The 19,232-nt window shown below is 43.1% G+C and overlaps 1 protein-coding gene across 2 annotated transcripts in view; it reads right to left on the reverse strand.

Annotated features, from left to right (window-relative positions):
- Positions 1-746: 746 nt before the first annotated feature.
- Positions 747-19,232, reverse strand: part of dock6 (dedicator of cytokinesis 6) — a 30,892-nt gene continuing 12,406 nt past the window's right edge. The window contains exons 16-50 of one of the 2 annotated variants that reach the window (XM_034088639.2): positions 19,138-19,208; positions 18,916-19,054; positions 18,717-18,818; positions 18,524-18,610; positions 17,325-17,556; positions 16,427-16,591; positions 16,103-16,275; positions 14,946-15,047; positions 14,509-14,595; positions 13,985-14,080; positions 13,689-13,829; positions 13,247-13,360; positions 12,977-13,147; positions 10,529-10,668; positions 10,207-10,376; positions 9,930-10,081; positions 9,465-9,647; positions 9,028-9,154; positions 8,844-8,928; positions 8,622-8,718; positions 8,399-8,533; positions 7,623-7,775; positions 7,093-7,251; positions 6,898-6,998; positions 6,616-6,808; positions 5,022-5,165; positions 4,777-4,908; positions 4,652-4,666; positions 4,193-4,318; positions 4,022-4,111; positions 3,706-3,942; positions 3,199-3,342; positions 2,940-3,046; positions 2,670-2,843; positions 747-2,038 (exon numbers count right to left, since the gene is read on the reverse strand). In XM_034088639.2, the coding sequence (XP_033944530.1) occupies positions 1,996-2,038; positions 2,670-2,843; positions 2,940-3,046; positions 3,199-3,342; positions 3,706-3,942; positions 4,022-4,111; positions 4,193-4,318; positions 4,652-4,666; positions 4,777-4,908; positions 5,022-5,165; positions 6,616-6,808; positions 6,898-6,998; positions 7,093-7,251; positions 7,623-7,775; positions 8,399-8,533; positions 8,622-8,718; positions 8,844-8,928; positions 9,028-9,154; positions 9,465-9,647; positions 9,930-10,081; positions 10,207-10,376; positions 10,529-10,668; positions 12,977-13,147; positions 13,247-13,360; positions 13,689-13,829; positions 13,985-14,080; positions 14,509-14,595; positions 14,946-15,047; positions 16,103-16,275; positions 16,427-16,591; positions 17,325-17,556; positions 18,524-18,610; positions 18,717-18,818; positions 18,916-19,054; positions 19,138-19,208 (4,587 nt within the window). In that variant the 3' untranslated portion in view covers positions 747-1,995. The remainder of the gene's footprint in view (positions 2,039-2,669; positions 2,844-2,939; positions 3,047-3,198; positions 3,343-3,705; positions 3,943-4,021; positions 4,112-4,192; positions 4,319-4,651; positions 4,667-4,776; positions 4,909-5,021; positions 5,166-6,615; positions 6,809-6,897; positions 6,999-7,092; positions 7,252-7,622; positions 7,776-8,398; positions 8,534-8,621; positions 8,719-8,843; positions 8,929-9,027; positions 9,155-9,464; positions 9,648-9,929; positions 10,082-10,206; positions 10,377-10,528; positions 10,669-12,976; positions 13,148-13,246; positions 13,361-13,688; positions 13,830-13,984; positions 14,081-14,508; positions 14,596-14,945; positions 15,048-16,102; positions 16,276-16,426; positions 16,592-17,324; positions 17,557-18,523; positions 18,611-18,716; positions 18,819-18,915; positions 19,055-19,137; positions 19,209-19,232) is intronic. The other variant, XM_034088640.2, reaches the window with a different exon arrangement.

Raw genomic sequence — 19,232 nt, forward strand, 5'->3', positions numbered from 1 at the left:
TCTTGGCCGCGTTTTTTCCAACCGTGTAACACAAATAGTGCAGGACTGTGTAAATGTAAAGCACTGGGATTTAGCAGAGGGCTCCGAGTGCTGAGGTTTTCAGGTTGCATGTTTTAAAGGCTACCAAGAACTACAGTAAGATAACCAATCAGTCAATCACAAATCACGTACAGCTGTTCTATCAGAGAGTTAACTGCAGGTCATTCACCACAGAGGTACAGCAGGTGTTCCTGGTTAGACTTCCTGATAACAAAGCATAAACGCTGAAGCAGTCCTGTACGAGCAATATCAATTGAAAATGCCAGTTTTTGACTGACAATAACTCTTTAACCAACAAATAAGAGTCAAGAACTACATTTAACTACCTTCAATAAAAGAGTTACATGAAGATAGGAGTGTTTAAGATTGAGTAAGACACAGGAACGGGAAAGCGTTTGTTTTATTAATCTCTGTTTATTTAGTACTTTGTATTTTTGGTTGATGCTGTTGTTAGTCTGAGTCTGTCAAATACTTTTTGTTTTGCGTTTAAATATACAATATCCTAACCACTGAAATACTGTATACGCCAGAAAATAAAATAAAAACATATCATAAAAAACTATTTCACAAAAAAACAAATTTTGACCGACAAAATAAATAATACTTACTAATAGTATTGAGTCTCTTTTGGCTGTTAAAGGTAATATTACATATTTTCCACTGTCTATTCTTCAGCTCTGGAGCCCACACAAATAAAAGACCTGAGGCATTGGAAGAAACATTTAATAGAAAGAAGTAGAAAAAAGACATTGTAAATAAATAAAAAAAGTTGATCTAATTGGTAAAAAAAACTGTTTCCAGCCTTGTAAAATAACAAAAGCACGGACATTTTAGTAGTTACAGTGTTAATGTGCTGCAGTTTGTTTACAATAGTGCAATATAATAGATACAGTAGTTGGAAATAGCTACAATGAATATAAATGTGCCACAACCGGGGTGTTGGACACATACGAGACATTTGAAGTTCCTTTGGACAGCATTAAATACAAAATGTATTCAGTTATCAGTCTGTACTGTAGTGTGATAATAACATGTCACAGTTTAGACATGTGTGGGCGAAGGAGATGGCCTGCTTCTGTGATAAACATCTGATGTGACTGCAGTGCATTACAAGAGAATTTCACAGTTTTAAAAACATTTAAATATCCCTTCCCTCCTAAAATTGCTAGGACAGTTCAGGCTGGGACTGAGACCTGAGCTGGCAGCGAAGGAGCCCGGCTCTGCTCTTTAATGAATTCTTATAACGAGCGATAGGCAGATAAATGTGACATCTTGAGGAATGAGGAATGTCAGTTATTTGGTCTGTTGATAACAAAAGAAAACTCCCTGGGACTATTTAATAACCAAAGTCTGGCAGTGACTTCAACCAGGCATAGTTTAGAAAAAATCTCTTCTTAATGAAATAAGGCCAAGACACAAGACAGACGAAGCACAGTGTCTTCGAAAGCAAACAAGCAAAAGGAAAACATGCGCAAACCCCCAAACGATTTGGATGCAAAATGTGTTGGCAGCTCATGTCCTGTAAAAACTGAAGTTAAAAGCAGATCAAGCTCAGAGAGAATACTGTAAGGAGACTTCTTCTGAAAGCTTGGTTTAAAAACACTGACATGTCGGAGCCTCGCTCCACATGTCGATGTTTACAGTGCAGATACCCTTCCAGAATAAACATCCGAGGTTTTCTCCTACAGAGGTGTGAGAGTGCCGGTGACGGGGGAGATGGCTTAGCAGGGAGAGAGGGGACAAGTGTGTGTGTGGTGGCAGTGCTGGGGAGGTTGGGGGGGGATTATGGCGTGTCTGGGTGGGCCTTAAAATAACGAGCTGGACGAGGGAGAGGACGGCGCGTGTGCTTGTGACAGTTGGTGAGCCATACAGTGGGGGGAGGGGGAACAGACGGGACGAGAGGAGGCTAATTTATAAATCTTTTTTTTCTTTCTGTTGTTGTCCAGTTGGCGGGCCTCAACAGTCCACTCTGCGGAGACTGGACCTACTGTAGGAGTTCCTGTGAGAGCAAAGCAAGAACAAACATGATTACTTCAAGTGTTATGGTTCATTTTGATAAAAAGTGCATCGGAAAATCTACTAAATCCATAGATATTAATTTGTGTGATTCTTGAATTATTTATGATTAGTTCATTTGAGAGGCAAAATCCAACCCAGGGAGAGATAGTTGTGAAAAGTATCTTTCTGTTATACACATTATAATGTGTAACATACAATCTAACATTGGGAAAGTGATTGTCAGACACTCAATTGTCCTCAGTTTGAAAGCATCTCTCTGGCAGGTGCTGTTGGCTGTAGCTCTGTTTTTGATTATGAAGCAGCCGTCCTCAGGCCCTCACATGCAAACACAGAGCTGGTGCCAAAGGCAGATGAAAACACATGGTGATAGTTTCCATAGTCAAACAGGCTGCAATACTTTGCACACTTTCTTATAAAAAGGGATTGCACATTCTTGGAGAAATGTGACCGTTTTCAGTCCCTGCGTGGTGTGTGCAAAAACACAGATTCTATCAGCCTATGACCTGGAGTATGATGCATTTTGGTTTTAAGTTACTCTTGTGTTGGTCAGATGGGTTTGAAGAGCAGCATGAGCTCATATTGTGTCTTTCTGTGCGCGTGTCTCAAGTTACCGTTGTGCTTGCGTAGTCTGAGCTGGCAGGCTCCTGTATAGCTGGGGGATCTTCCGGTTGATGAGAGGACCCAGAGCTTCTTTCAGCTTATTGTAATTCCTCTCCATCTCTCTGTGGTACTCCTTCTGATCCGACCCAATCAGCGATTTATTCTTCCTCAGGGCATCCTCACACCTGCACGAAAAAAAGCAGAGGACACATGGGGTGTTGGCTTTTATTTTTTATTAGGTACACAGCAGTCTGCGTCTGGGACGTGGAGTGTGTCATCACCTCTTTGTGAAGTCTTTAAAGCAGAGGCGCAGCTTGTTGTGATGACGGAACAGCTTTGGGTCATCAGGAATGTCGGAGAGAAAGACCTGCGCCACCTCCAGGGGGCCCTGTGAAGGAGAGACGGTTACATCTCTGCTCAGGAATGTCCCAGGCTCTCAACACAGTTTTGGATGGGATTAATATTTCAGGAGGATGTGGGATTTTGACATTTTAAATGCATTACAGTCATACGTCATGAGTAAAGCACTTAAGCAGGCACCTGGTTGACGGTGGTGCCCACAGAGCCCTGCAGCACCATCTGCAGCATCTTGGCGTCCGCAGGGTCCTGGTTTGTAGCGAAGGCGAGCTCCTGAGTCTTCTTCTGCATGTCCTCAATGGCCACCTCCATGGGGACAAGAATGATCTGGAGAACAAAGAGACAGAAATAGTTGACTTCTTTTCCCCCATGCACTACATCCATATAATAGCAAATATTTCCCTAAAACAGCAGCTTTGTTTGCTAAAAATGTGAGTCCCCATACAACCATTTTATTTTATTTACTTCTTTCTTCTATTTGTCTGTAACTTCAAAAATAAATGTATTAATTTAAAGGCAAAACATAATATTTGTTCAATACCTAATCGGGGAGTTTTTTTGCATTTTATCTTTCAATTTCAACAACATTTAGCGCAAGTTTAAAGCTACGTTGTAATCAAGGACAAAATAGGTGATGATCTTTGCAGTTTAGTTGCATGGAAACATGACACAAAGAGCCGAGACACACACCTCCTCCTTGTGGATAACGTTGATGCGTGTCTTGATGTAAGGGAACGCGTGAGACGTAGTGAGGATGCTTTTGCGTTTGTACTGCTCGTTCAGGTCTCCGTGGGCCCGGCCGTCCAGAGTGAAGGGAGTACAGTACATGAAAGTACGCAGGTTGTAGTTCTTGTCAAAGTACGTGATTCTTTCCTTTAGCTCGTATGTGTCGAAGAAGGGCTCGACGTAGGTGATCTGGAGGTAGGCCTGAAACAACAACCAACAACACAATTACAACTTTTGCTAATTCTGTATTGATTTACACTTAATGTACGTGTAATCCTACCTTGTTGGGATCGAGTTTGTTTTTGTCCACTGGGTTGGAGTCCTTGATAATTTCAACTACGTCATCCCCGTACCTCTCTGCGTAGAACTCCTGTGTATTAAAAGGATTAATCTTTAGAGATATGATTCTCATTAATCATTATTGACACCTTTGTTCGAGTAGTTTACATGCCTCGAGTCTGTAGGAGATCTCGGCTAACTTGGTGATGGATGGCTCCTTGTAGACAAACTCCTGTTCATCCAGGTCTCCAAACCGGCAGCCATAGAAACCCACCCGGAAGTAGGTCCCAAACATTCTCTAAACACTGAAGACAAGATACGAGATAAGATTATTTTAAAGTTGAAATATGTAAACTGAGCGAAAGAAAAATAGTTTAGTAAGACAAAGAGAAAATATATATCTAGACTAAGAATTATTTCACAACAGTAAGGCGGGGGGAAAAGAGATGGAAAGTGTTTTGTAAGAGGGACTTGAGAAATGTCAAAGTGAAAACCACTCACCAGTAACATGTCACCGGAGAGAAGAGGACCAGCAATAAGAAAGAAAACATTGTCAGAACAGAAAAAAATTGAATTTCTGAAACAATTTGACCTCACATGTAATATTCTTAATAACAAATGAACATGGTACCTCCCATCCCGAACTCTGAAAAAGTGGAAAAAAGAAAAGATACATAAGATGGAATCCAGAATGAAGTATATTTTCTCATAAACACTCAGAGGGCAGTTTTTGCTGGTGATTTCAGGTCAACTCACTTGGTTGTAGACTTTGTTGAAAGCATCCTGCAGCTTCCCGTGGACAGTCGCCAGCTTTTTGAAGTCCCTGTTGGCTTCATGGATGGGCAGCAGAATCTTGTATACTTCATTTATGGCCTCGTACATGGCGGCCTGGGGTTACAGCACAACAGAAAGCCAATTTAAAACATTGCGCCCAACACTCCTTCAGCCATGTTGATGCTGCAACAGTCTGTCCCCATGTGGTCGTAGAATACGAGTCGTACCATGTTGAAAGAGGCAGCTGCTTGCTCCAGGAGGCCCACCAGGCCGGACTCACTGAAGTACTTCCCAGCACAAATCCCCTCCTCCTCTGGAGACAGGACGTCATCGGACACAGCTGACTCTTCCAATACGTTCGAGGAAATATTCTGAGGGGAAAAATGGAGAAGTGAGAAGAAGAAAAATACAGTCTCTTATACATACAGAGAACTGAAGTGACCCATTCACAGCAGTGCCTCTTTCCCGGGTGGCAGCAGGTTACACAAAATAAATCAAAGTCCAGGATACTAAGATAGATAATATTTGAATAACCTTTTACATTTAAAATCAATAAGGGAGCAAGTACGCATTTTGCATGTTAGCAATGGTGTCAGACAAGGTGGAATTATGTCCCCAGTTCTTTTTAACCTTTACACAGTATTGATGATCTGTCCAAGCGACTGGATGCATGACTGGTAGTACTCTAGTGAACCATATTATGTGTGCAGATGGTCTTCAGCAGCTTCTTGCTGTGTGCTCTGTGTACGGTGTGGAACATGACATCAAATACAAACGCCAGTAAGAGTGCTGTCATGATCTTTAGAACCAAAGAAGATAAATGTCTAAAATGTCCTGATTTTAAATTGTCTGATATTAATCTTAGTGTCTGTAATAAGTTAAAATATCTTGGACACTTTATTACAGAACAAATGACCGATGATGAAGATATTTATAGGCAATGCCGCATGATGTATGCACAAGCAAACATTCTCCTACGTAGGTTTGGTGCGTGTACAGATGGAGTGGAGATGTCTCTGCTTAGAGCATGTTGCACACCGCTCTAAACGGCACACCTGTGGTCAAACTACAGAAAAGAAAGTTTACGGAAACTTCAAGTAGCTTATAAAGATGCCATGAGAATATTGCTGAAGAGACCTCGATGGTCTAGTGCAAGTGAAATGTTTGTGGCTGCAGGAGTCAATACTCTACAAGCTGTTTTAAGAAATCTTATGTATAAATGTATTTGCCGGCTTAATGATTGATAATGAAATCCTCTTGGCCTTATCGAACACAAGGTATAGTACTACACGCTACCAATCGCAGCTGTGGAGACATTGGTATAGTTGTCTCTTTGTAGGACACTGATTTAAATTATTCTTAAACTATGAATTCTTTTTATGCTGTGTATGTAATTTATTATATGTAATGTCTTGTCTTTTATCTGGACCCTGAGTCTGTAATACAGTTTTCATTCATTCATTCATTACCATCACTTCAGTCACATGGCAATATTTATGTTGATGTATAATGTTTTTATAATTTTAATGCCATGACGTTTGTCTTTGCTTTTGTTTGCTTTGAGGCATTTCTTGTGATTTGGGGCTATAATAAATGAGTCCTATTTCATTTCATTTTCATCATGATACACGAGACTGACTTTTTCTACACAATTTTTTTTAGTAAAATTATGTCTATCTTACAATCCTGAATCTTTTTGTTTTATATAAAATATCATATTTGCACTTTCAAACAATTGCAGGCTCGAGTCTTGGTTCCACTTTCTATCTCATTCTGCCGTACTGCTGCAAGGAGAGTGAGCCTCCAACAGCGCGCACTGACCTGAAAGGTGACACATCCGATGGGCAGGTAGCGGCAGTCCTCCAGCATGTTGAGGTATTCTGCCACCAGCGCTGCGCTGTGGACCAGACAGTGGGCCGCCTCAGCGTGGTTCCCTCTCTCAGAGTGTTTCCCCGCCATGTTCTGGAGCCACGTCAGGCGCAGGTCAGGGGAGTTCTGGTAGCCCTTTGCGATCCTGGGAAAAGAAAAACAGTCAAATATCAGAGTCTTTATTTGAGACACTTTCTTGTTGTTTGCAAGCCGTATTCATGTGCGTTGCTGTACCTGTACATCAGGTCAATGAGCATCTCTGGATCCTGCTGATGCTCTTTCATTTTTACAGTGTCAGTAAGAATCATGTGCAGGTTGAACACCAGATCCTGGACCTGCAGTTTCAAAGAGCAACACAGCACATTAGTATACAAGTCTTATCCATCTTTGCTGTTCCTGATTACACTTTTTTACAGAAGCGTTGCATGCCTGCTCTGGGAAAGGCGTGTCTCGCAGCTCCAGGTCCTCCTCAGCATACGTCAGGATCGTCTTGAGCGAATGGCGAAGATGATCCTCGTTGAAGTTTTGCGACGTTCCCACCAGAGACGACAGGGACATTGTGACTTGCATCTTCACTCTAGCGAAGTTCTGGTAAAAGGGTGAAGTTAGGAAAGAGTGTGACTCAGTATCAATAAAGCATCTATTCCTCAAACATCCAGTGCAGTCCATGACATCCATTTTGTTTTACTGACATGTTACTTGTTAGACGCTTTTATCCAAAGCGACTTACATACTCAATACTGTGGACAATCACCACAGGAGCAATTTGGGGTGAAGTGTCTTGCCCAGGGACACAAGGACATGCTGACTGCAGTGGGGTTTGAACCTGTGACCCTGTGACCCCCTGACCCCAACACCAACGCACAATCCACTGCACCACACACCTCACCAGGTCCGGGATTATTACAAGAATATTAAAAAAAGATGGTCAACGATGCAAAGACAGTGTCCAGACTTACATTTCCAATCTCAAAGTTCTGCCTCATGAGCAGGTACAGAGAGGCGGAGGCGTGACTTCGGACCGAGCCGACGCTGCTGCCGCAGTGACGGAGGAGACGCAGGCACAGGTCGGCACAGAGCTCCGTGTCCTCCTCAAACAGCATCTCTGGGAACTACACACACACAAACACACTTTCATCTTGTATGCAATGTATTAGTACATGAATTATAGTCAGTCTCGTTGACATCAAGGTCTCTTTTCCAAGAGAGACAGCAGAAAAAGAACCATTCACAACTACACAATAAACAAAACAGTCAAAAGCATCACAAAAAAACACTGGATAGTAAAGCTTTAAAATCTTTAAGGGAATGTAGAATAAAGATAAAGGTGTACAGTATAGAAACATTTCCTGCAAAAATCAGTGCGTGCATGAGGGATATCTAAGTTTAAGTAGATAAAGGATATTGTACTGTATTAGATTTAAACGAGAAAATAAAATGTTAGGTTGTTGGTAAACTTGAACGGTAGAGCTTTAAACGTATAACATAAAAGGAATATTTATTTTGTAATGCAATAAAATAAAAGATATGCAGAGTAAAATATACACCTGAAATAATTTAGTTGTTTTCCTTAAATAGTGTTAAAATGTGTCAGTTGGTGTTAGATTCTTAACAAGGAAGGAAAACAATGTAAAAAGGAAAATGTGTAACTTTTGACAATATTTAAGCTGCATTGACATCAGATTGCTAAACACTAACTAACTAAATATAATAGAGAAATGTTTGCATGATGTACCTTGAAGACCAGAGCCCTCTGTGTAGTGAAGCAGTGCTGCAGGAAGAGGGCGCTCTGGTTGCCTGCCATGCTGTGGAGGAGCACTCTCAGCACTCCACCCAGAACACTCTCCTTCAGCTCCGAGGCCACCACAGTCTGACAGAGAGACACCACAAATTACAACAAGACATTTCTACACAAAGTGGACATTACTGCACGGGTGGGCGTGAGTTGATTGGTTTACCTTGACAACAATCTCCAGAGTGTCCAGTACCACCAGAGAGGCCTCTGTTGCTAAGTTTCCATCCACCACTGACTCCTGCTCCATCTCAGCTTTAGTCCTGTAAGAGGTGTTATTTCACAACCATCAGTATAACATTCAGACACTATTTAGAAGAAGAGACAGCATGGTATACCACGTTTATGATTTAAAGTGTAATCACTAAATAAATGAATGTAAACATACTTATCGACTCTGTCTGTATTTTGTCTCCAGTGCGTGACATTCTTCCGCCACCGAACGTTCTCCTGACTGCCGTAGGGACTCCTTTCTAGAAAAGTAAACACATTATATACATCGATTAACACAAATATATAAATAACAAGAAGCTACACCCTGTCACACATTACCGCGCTCTCATGCTACTGACCTCTGCAGCGGCGGACCATCTCCTGACGAGCCCCGATGGTGCCCAGAATGGCCTCCTCCAGTCGGGCCTTCATGTCCTGGGACTTTTTAAACGTCAGGCTGTTGATTCTCTCCAGAGCCTTTTTCCCCTACAAAAATCACACAAAAACAAACCAGGGGAAATATAAAAAACATATTTCAATTAAATCTAAACCTCCAGTAAAAATAAGAGGGGGCAACATTTGTATTAACTTCAGCAAGACTCAATTCATGAACAGTTATAAACTACAAAAAAAACAAAGTACACCGCACTCGTAATAAATCAACATTAGCAACTTTTTTTAAACTGCTACTGACATAATTGTAATAATGTGAAGCAGCTCTGGTACGTCCAAATTGAGCACCTGGTTTTAACTTTTTTAAAGACTCTATAGTAGTGACACAGCATGGTTATTGTACCTTGTATTCAAAGCAGGAGACACAGAGATGCAGCAGGTCCAGCAGGCGGTTGATTTGCAGCACAGACAGATCAGACACCCAGCGCTCCAGGAGAGCAGCATCTGCATTCTTCAGCACCCACAGGAAGCTCACCAGCAGAGTCCTGCTGCACTCGGCAGACAGAGAGCTGGACTGGCGCCCAGCCTGGTGGGGAAAAATACACAAACTCAGAGCCAGTCTTTTAATCCGCCTCAGAACAAAATGGCTGTTTACAGTGAGGAACGGAGCAGAGAGCCATCTACAGGCTTAGAGGAGCAGTTGTAATAACATTGTAGAAAATAACAACAACATGAGATAATGCAAACGCTGAACGTCTGCTTGGAGTTACAGAAAGGCCAGAGTGGTGTCTGCTGAGCAGCAGCCTCCCACTCAGAGGCCAGCCTGTAGGGCCGGGGGGGCAGCCTGACCCCCGCCGCTATCACTCACCGCTGTGGGCAGCGCAAACGGGTTGGCTTTGACATGCGGCAAAGGGGAGCCGGCAATCGCCATGGCAACAGACTGACTGATAGTGCTGCCGCTGTCTGGGTCAGTATCGTCGGCGTGGGCTGTGCTATGGCGCCCGCGAGCAGGCGAGGAGTCTAGGAAGAAAACGAGAAAAGCACTCAATAAACACTGCAAACATTTTTTCAAATGAAATGAATGTGCGGAGGAGGTGCATCGCCATAACGACAATATCGGTGGGTGGCATATATGTTGTGCTTACCAGAGAAGTCGTGGAGCTGATGGAAGGTCTCCATGACAATGGGGACGAGTGGCAGGTAGAGCTGAGCGATGTGGGCTCTGACCTGAGGGTCGGTGTAACGGGGGTCTGCATCATGGCTGCACAGCAGGGAGTGAACAGCACTAATGGCCTTTTTATGAAGGAAAAACACCCTGTTGGTAAAAAAAGAGAATATCAGCATATTTGTTGGTTCCTCGCTGTGAGCAGGACTGTGTCTCATTTTAAAGTTCACACTTTGTTGATCCCTAAAGGGGAACTGAATGAAACTCCTGGTTCTTATATAGTGTAACCTGTAAGAACCTACCCTTCTCCTTCAGGATCAAGGATGAGGGAGAGTTCAGTAAGCATCAGGCCAGACAGGAAGTGCTGCTGGCGGAAAGGGACGGAGAGCTCAAACATGGTGGCTACACCCTGGTCCTGCACCATACTGGAAAATGCTGAACTCTGAGGATACAGAGTGAGATAAGATTGAAGGAAAGAAGTATAGACAAAATAATAGGGCTTAATCAAATAGCTTAAAGCAGAGGTTCTCAAACTTTCTCTGTCATTCCCCACTTTGAACAGGTGGGCCTTTTCAAGCCCCACCTGTCCCTCATCGCTCCAATAAAATGGTAGGCCAAGCTTAAAATTGTCAAATGTATCGTTCTATAACATAACAATATATCTATAACAAATAACATCAGTTCAAAAACAGAGAAAATCAATAACAAATAACATTTCAGAAATAGAGAAAATAAAAGTGCAATGGTGTCAATCCTTGCCTCAAATGGGCTGAGTTCCAAAAATATAGAAAAAGGGCCTACTATGCAATTGTGCTATCAATGGTAGGCCAAGCTTAACATTGTCAAATGTATTTAAATAACGTCAAGTTCTACATCTTATAACAAATAACATCAGTCAATAATAACAAATAAAATCAATAACAAATAACATCAGTCAATAATAACAAATAAAATCAATAACAAATAACATCAGTCAATAATAACAAATAAAATCAATAACAAATAACATCAGTTCAAAATAGAGAAAATCAATACATTCATATATTCAGGAAATACATTCAGCAATGCAAATGACCAATTGAATGCATGAGTCTCATCACTGGATTATTAGTGACTGCAATGAGCCTGTTTTGCACTACACATCTTTTCAAAACGCGGTTGCAGGCTTGATAATCCTCCCCTGCCTCCAACCTCATCATTGATGGCTACTCCATCCCCTTCTCTGGCCAAGTTAAGAGCCTTGGTGTCATCCTGGACAGCTCCCTCTCATTTTCACTTCACATAAATAACATCACCCGGACTGCCTTCTTCCACATACGCAACATCTCCAGACTCCGCCCATCGCTTTCTCAATCAAACAATGAAGTCCTGGTCAATGCATTTGTCACGTCCCCCCGCATCGACTGCTGTAACGCCATCCTCTCGGGCATACCCACCAAACTCATCAATAAACTACAGATCATACAGACCTCTGCAGCCCGGATCATCACCGGCACCAAGGCCTCAGAACACATCACCCCCATCCTGATCCAACTCCACTGGCTCCCCGTTCAATCCCGTATCAACTTCAAAAACCTACTGCTCACTGCCCCTCCCCCATCTAGCTGACCTTCTTCAGGAGTACACCCCCTCTCGCTCCCTCCGCTCCTCCTCTGCTGGTCTGCAGACCGTCCCCACCCCACGCCTCGTCACCATGGGTGCTCGGGCTTTTAGCTGCACTGCTCCCAGACTCTGGAACTCCCTCCCCCCGCACATCCGACAGTCAGACACAATCACCATATTCAAATCCCAATTAAAAACCCACCTGTTCAAATCTGCCTACTCACTGTAGTGCCCCCCATTATACGTTTCATTTGTGTCCACTTGACTGTCTCCTCCATGATTTCCTGTTTGTGTTTTTATCATGTTCTGTTGCCTATTAGCGTTTTCTTTTCTTCTTTTTTTTAACAAATCGTACGGTGTCCTTGGGTGTCATGAAAGGCGCCTAAAAATCAAATGTAGGCCTATTATTATTATTATTATGCCACTCTCAAGTCGTGCTCAATGTTAAGCCGAGATCTGTATTTTGTTTTCAGTGTTGCAACAGCTGAAAAGCCCATTTCACAGAGATAAGATGTGGCGAAGGGAAGAAGAATGTGCACAGCTCTCTGCCCAACGCTTTCAGTTGTGTGTGTGTGAGAGCAGGCTCGGATTCGCCATCGGGAGATTCAGGACTTTTCCCGGTGGGCCGCTGCTGTTGGTGGACCGCTGGCTCTGGCATAGGTGGACCGTGGACTTTCACAGCGCCGGTATACGCATCCGCCACCGCAAACACCCGCCGTTGCGAGGCTCCGGCGCTGTGAAAGTCCACCGCCGTTGCGAGTCTCGGCTGTAAACAGTCCACTACCGCCCGCGAGGACCCAGGTTCGATTCCGGCCTGAGGTCCAAAAAGTTTATTAAAAAATAAGAAAATCCCGTTCATCGCGTCCATTCGCGACCCACCTATCACATCTCTGCGACCCACCAGTGGGGCGGGCCCCACACTTTGAGAAACGCTGGCTTAAAGTAACATTCATAACTTTCACATTCAGATTATAAAAAAAAAAATAAGGATTTTGTTGAGGTGTTTTCGGGGTGACGACATCATAAAATATGACGTCAGACATGCAAAGCTTCTTTTGAAAAAGGTCAATAGAAGCTTTCAATGTAAAAAAAAGTATATTAAAGCAACTTAAATCAGATATATTGTGTTTTCCCGCCCGCTTTAGTACCTGTGAGGTGGTGGAGGAGGTGGAGGGGGAGGGGGAGGCTGGGGGGCTGAGAGTGGAGCACGGCAGGTTGAGGATGACGTAGTGCTCGTGGCTGCACACGATGCGAGTGAAGTCCACCCTCAGGGCAATCAGAGAGCTGGGGTTCTGCGCCGTGTGAAGCTTGTTGGCAATCTGTTTAACACACCAATTTGTTTAAAACAGTATCAAATGTGCCCGGGAGCTTTAGGGTTTAACGTGTTTGATATCAAAGGAAAACAGGGAGAGGAGCACCTGTTTGTAGTAGGAGCGGATGAGGTTGAACACAAAGCCCCGGTCCATGAGAGACAGCAGGTCATTCAGGAAAAAAGCCAGACTGCTATTCAACCTCTCCACAAGCTCCACATCCTGAGAGAGAGGGGGGGGGAGAGAGAGAGAGAGACAAGTGTGGACAAGAGTGAGCAAGAGTACATATGATTAAATAAAAAGGAAGATACTGTATGATATATATAAAAAGAAAAACAGACATTTTCTGTAAGATTGGGTTATTACAATCACTGAAACCAATGAAGATTGAGCATGCTTAAGAGATAAGGCTAATTTCTATTGGTTAAGAACTTTAACACACCATCTGGCCATCTTTAATAATTCAACATTTTGTTCATTAACAGCAAATGGACTTTCATCAGTTCATTTCTTGAACTGCTTGTGGTTTGGCTTGTGGGATTTGGGTTACCTTGTGGTATCGATTGGCGATGTCTGCACTGATGGCACACACAAGTGCAGCGACGTCGTCCACAAAGCGGTCAGGGAAACGCTGACGCCGGGCAACGTCCAACTTCGAGGTCAGGAACAAGTGGTGGGACATGCTCTTTGTCTAAAAGAGAGGGAGTATATGGAAACAGTCACTTCATGAGAATATGAACTATCCTGCTATTACAATGGTTCCTCAAGTAGTAAAGGTGTGTAGTAGCATTTTGAGTTTTCTCTCTTAAGGAAGTGGTGTCAGATTAATACAGTAGCCATACTCACCATAAGCTGGAAGAAGAACCAGGCCTGCTGCAGCACTGCCTCCCTCACCGTGCTGGTGCTCACCACCCACTGCAGAGACAGCTCCTCATGGAGCAGCTGCACATGGACCAACATGGAGACCAGTTTAGCTTACATGAGCGCATTTTCTAATATAATAGATGAGTTTTAAGATTACAGTGGTGTGTGTTTCTTAATAGTTAATAAAATCCATAATTCAGGTAAATAATATTTAAAATTAAAAGCAATAAGTGTTTTGTGTAAAATGTTGGTAAAATGTTAAATGTGTGGTAGTAAAAATAACTCATTTATTAGTAAATCTACCAGAGACTGAGCATATGAAATATTCAATGTATCAACACACATAAATCACACCAACTTACAGAATGAGACAATTGTTAAAATGTCATGAATGACGATGAATGTTCATGACAGGGAAAGTTGATGAAAGTTAGGACTTCAAAATGGGTTAGTTTGATGTGAAAAATGTAACTTTTACAGTTTGTCATGGTAGATGTCAGCTTTACCTTCTTGGTAATCTGCCTGGGGGGAACTGAAAACAAGGCCACGCTGTCCAGAAAGGCAGACATGCGATTGCAGCTGCGGTCGCTTGCCTGACATGGAGTGGTGGTGAGGTGAAGCCACGGAGATGAGGACAAAGTGACGTGAAAATGGATGAATGGAAATTGATGGGTGGGCAGAGAACTCTTTCTAATCTCTGGTAAGAGCCACAGGCAGAGATTAGGTCTCTCAAACCCAACAGATATGGTCTGTTAGTTGGCGGTGAGAGGATGAACTGGGAAAGACAGACGAGATGCAACATGTGGGACAGGAGGCTAGCAGAGTGAGAGGCAGACAGAAACACTGAGGTAAGGAATGACCCGCGAGAGTTGATCGGAGATGGAACAGGATGGAGGTGGTGAGTAGGAGGTGAAGGTGAGGAGGAAGAGGAGGGATTTGGCACCTGCTTGAGCTCACAGCTGGAGTTGGGGTTTCGGCGCAGCACAGATCTGGAGCCCCCGGGGGCATAAGCAGAGTTTACCCAGGAGTGGGAGCGGTCAATGCCCTGCCGAAAGCCACCAGGAACACACACACACACACACACACACACACACACAGAGTGCAGCAGGAGGCAAGGGCACAGTGAGTAAAGGGAGGTCATTTATAAACAAGATTACTCAAGGGATAACATCGGCAAGAGACAAATGAGGGTCACGGAGTGTAGAGAAGGGAAGCTTGAATTAGCAAAGAAAGCAAGGGGGGGGGTGGAATCAAAGGGAGGGCTGGAGGTACTGAATGTAACAGAGGCACAAAGAATAATTACATAAGCAGCATCATTAACTGTGGGCACAGAGATATCAGTCAAACTAAGCGTATTCAATCGGCAGTGAAACACTGACTAAGAAACACGTTGACAGACTGATGTTGCAAACACATGAACCCTGGGTGGGAATAGGTCACCTGGGAACCATGAAAACACACACTTTCATTTTTTGACGTTGTATCTTTTCTAAATGTACTAGGGATAGAACAAGATGGAGATTCATAATACAAAAGAAAAACCACATATATTACACACTTAGCAAATAAAAGTAATGTGCCCAATAAACCCCTATGAGAACACAAGGCAGAGAGCAAATACATAACAGACTTTTAGAGCAAAACATGCCAAATGCAGAGAACGTGCAAAATGTAAAACTTTAAATCTGTAAATGAAGTATTTAACTGCACGAAGGACTTGAAAGAAACAACTTTCGCCCCAAAATGACCATTTGTGTAACAATTACCCGCCCTGTGTTGCCTTGGATGATTTGTCTTGCATACCATTCATTGAACAAAGACTCTTCTTCAGGAATTGTAGTAAATGGAAATGTGTCTGTTGTGCTAAATATTTTTAACAAAAATGCACGTGTTTGGGAAGTAGTTAGCATACTACTGGATAGACTTGGATTATACGGCACGTGTCGCGTGAAGAGACTCTTTGTCCACCTTGGAGGCTTTCAAGAATAATTCAAGGTGACTTAGTTATACAATTGATCTGGTTTTGAGGGTGAAGTATTTATTAGATAAGAACACACAACAGTTGTACAGCTCTTGTGAGAATAGCAAGGTGCAGCTCACCTTGCTCCCGATGATCCTCTGCACCTCCTCGTCAGGAGACACCGGAGTGCTGGCCAGGTCGGGGTTGGAGTTGCTGATGCTCTTGGAGCGGGCCAGGTGGAGGCTGCTCGGCCGGGCTGTCACTCTCGATAAGGTGGCATACTGCATCGGTATGTCGTAGGACTGCTTGCCAGCTACTCATGGAGATGGACGAATAGAAATGTTACACGGTGAAATATTAGCGAGTCAACTGCCATGTGCACGATCTAAAGTGTGCATGTGGGGCAGCGAGAGGCTCTTTCTGCTCCTCAGATAGCGACTGTGCGGCTCAGATGGAGGACTCACCCGTCGGGGGTACTGGAGGTTCGGCGGTTGGCAGGCGGAAGCAGTAGTGGATGTAGGACGACAGCAGGTTGTTGCGGCCGTGCTGGTCCTGGTTCCCCTCCAGGTTCTTGTGGATCTGGTTGATCAACAGAGACATCGCTTCGAAGGAAGCCCGGCCAAGGTTCACTGCGGAGAATTTAAAGCGAGTATAGCATGTGTTAATTAACCAAACTATGGTTTTAAACAGGGCATAATATTAGACTGTCATTTTAAAATGACATAATTTCTGCTTGAAATATTAATCTTTATGCTTGTCCACACTTTACTCTATTTGATCATTACCACTATTTGATGTTGTAATAAAAAAAGTATGATATTGGCCCGAGCACATATGTCTTTCAGTGTTTCTATGTAGCTGAAAATAAGAAAGTATAAGTAAAATACATATTTTTTTCTTAATTTGCAAAGACATTGATTATGAATCAAAATAAATCAAAATAAGGCGGAAAGGAAATATTTTTAGGCACAAGTACGTCTTACTTTTTTTATTTAATGACTATTTCTGTTTTTTTTTAAATCTGGTTTTTGTGGCCTTTGCCTCAAAGCCATTTGTATTGCCTGTGGATGTTAGAACAGAGCACTTCATAAATAAATACATAAACAATTCATAGTCTTGTTATCTTCAATAACAGTCAAATGTATAATAGGAAAGGAGATGCACAGTAGTGTTGAAACTTTAGTCTGTTTGCACAATTAAAGGTTGAAAATCAATCGGTGTGCTCCAGTCCTCTTGTGTCCCTTGGAAGTAGCAGTTAATCGTCATCACATTATCCACTCAAATGATCAAAATTAGCATTTCAGCGTCGCTCGGGGAAGTGCACTTCAGATCTTAAATGGCTGTCCTTTAGAACTCACTCACCGATTTGGCCCGCGATGACCGGTGGGTAGACGATGAGCTGAATGAGCTTGTTGAGCAGCTGGTGCAGGAACCTGACACAGGTATCCAGCAGAGCCCCTCTCAGGGCAGACATGCTGGCCTTCAGCTCCCCCTCCATGTTTGCCTCAGTAATGATGACGTCCTTCAGGCGGAAAGGGAACGAGTACTCCTCCAGAACATACACTAGAGTGAAGAACTTATCCAGGTGGGGGTCCTAGAGTTAACAACAGAATGAATATTAAGTATCACTTGAACTCGCTGATGTAATACGTGCAGTATAGGCTCCCTGCTTCTTCTAGAATTGATTTGAAAGTCCTTCAACTTGAATACAAAGCTCAGCATCGCCTACACCACAGACTCCCTGTTGTCTTATGTTCCTTCACGAGCCATTAGATCCTCCACGTCTGTTTTTCTAGACACTCTAAACCCCACTAAAGAGACAATTGGGGATATGGCTTTTTCCTGCTATGCTCCCAAACTGTGGAAGAGCAAACCCAGAGAAATGAGAGCGATGGCTCCGTGGAAATGTTTACACAAGACTTAAAAACCTCTCTTTAACCAAACCTTCTTCAAACATTTATTAGCTCATCTTTTAAATGGCTTTTCCCCTCTGCAACACTGAGATGTATTCTTTATTATCTTTCAATGTGTTTCCTGTTTCTTTCTCTCTCTTTGAAGCAGTGAGAGCTGCATTTATTGTATGCAAGGTGCTATATATATATAGCATATACTATGTATATATATTTGTGTGTCTGTGTGATTATTATTACTTATGTATTCTATCTCCCATTGTAAAGCGTCCTTGGGTTTCTTGAAAGGCGCTATATAAAATCTAAATTATTATTATTATATATATTCTGATACAATCAAACTTTATTATTATCATTATAATTGTATTATTGTTATAATGATACACTGCTGGATGCATATGTAGGGCTACAGATGTGTCATACAAGAAGAAGAAGAAGAAGAAGAAGAAGAAGAAGAAGAAGAAGAAGAAGAAGAAGAAGAAGAAGAAGAAGAAGAAGAAGAAGAAGAAGAAGAAGAAGAAGAAGAAGAAGAAGAAGAAGAAGAAGAAGAAGAAGAAGAAGAAGAACCTGTAGTGATCCCCGAGGGGGAAATTCAGTTTTTCCACTCATACATGTGAAAGAGAAACGTAAGCGTAGAAAGCACGTGTGTACCTGAGTGTGGACCGAGGAGGCGGCCGTCACCTCCACATTGAACACTCCTTTGTGGTTATCCACCCACTTCATGCCTGGGAGCTGGACCTGCCGCAGAGTGACACCCAACTCAGTTAACACTCAGTCCCATCACAACAGCAGACGGTAATGACAGGCTGACTGATATACACATCATCTCTTTCAACACACTCACGTCAGGGGTGAGCACAGAGTAGCTGGGCGGGGGCTTCTCCACAGACACAGGCAGACTGAAGGAGCCGGTGCGCAGTCGGCCATGCTGCATCAGAGGGATCCACTGCAGGCAGACAGAGAGACACGCGATCACTCACCGACGGCAAGACAAAAGAAGGAGCGATCAAACGAGCAAGTGTGTGGGTGAGGAGTGTACTCACAGTGTAGCCCACAGGGGTCTCCAGGGGGGTGTTCAGCTTGGTTTGGCAGCTGATGTGGTAGAAGGTGAACAGGAGATGGTGGTTGTCTGTTAAATTGGCAGGAATCTTCATCTTTATCTCCTCATAGAACTCAGGAGATCTGTTGGCAAGAGTTAAACACAATGTTAAAGGCAAGTTGGACCGACTCCAGTGCAGTGAAGGTCAGCAGGAGACGGGCCTTACTTGTTATGGTAGATGATGGGAGTGTACGCATCCTGCATGAACTCAGAACTACTGGACTTCCCAAAGATGACCTGGTCAAACAGCAGAGTGTACAT

The sequence above is a fragment of the Pseudochaenichthys georgianus genome, chromosome 8 (assembly GCF_902827115.2).
Source record: "Pseudochaenichthys georgianus chromosome 8, fPseGeo1.2, whole genome shotgun sequence".
Taxonomy (NCBI): domain Eukaryota; kingdom Metazoa; phylum Chordata; class Actinopteri; order Perciformes; family Channichthyidae; genus Pseudochaenichthys; species Pseudochaenichthys georgianus.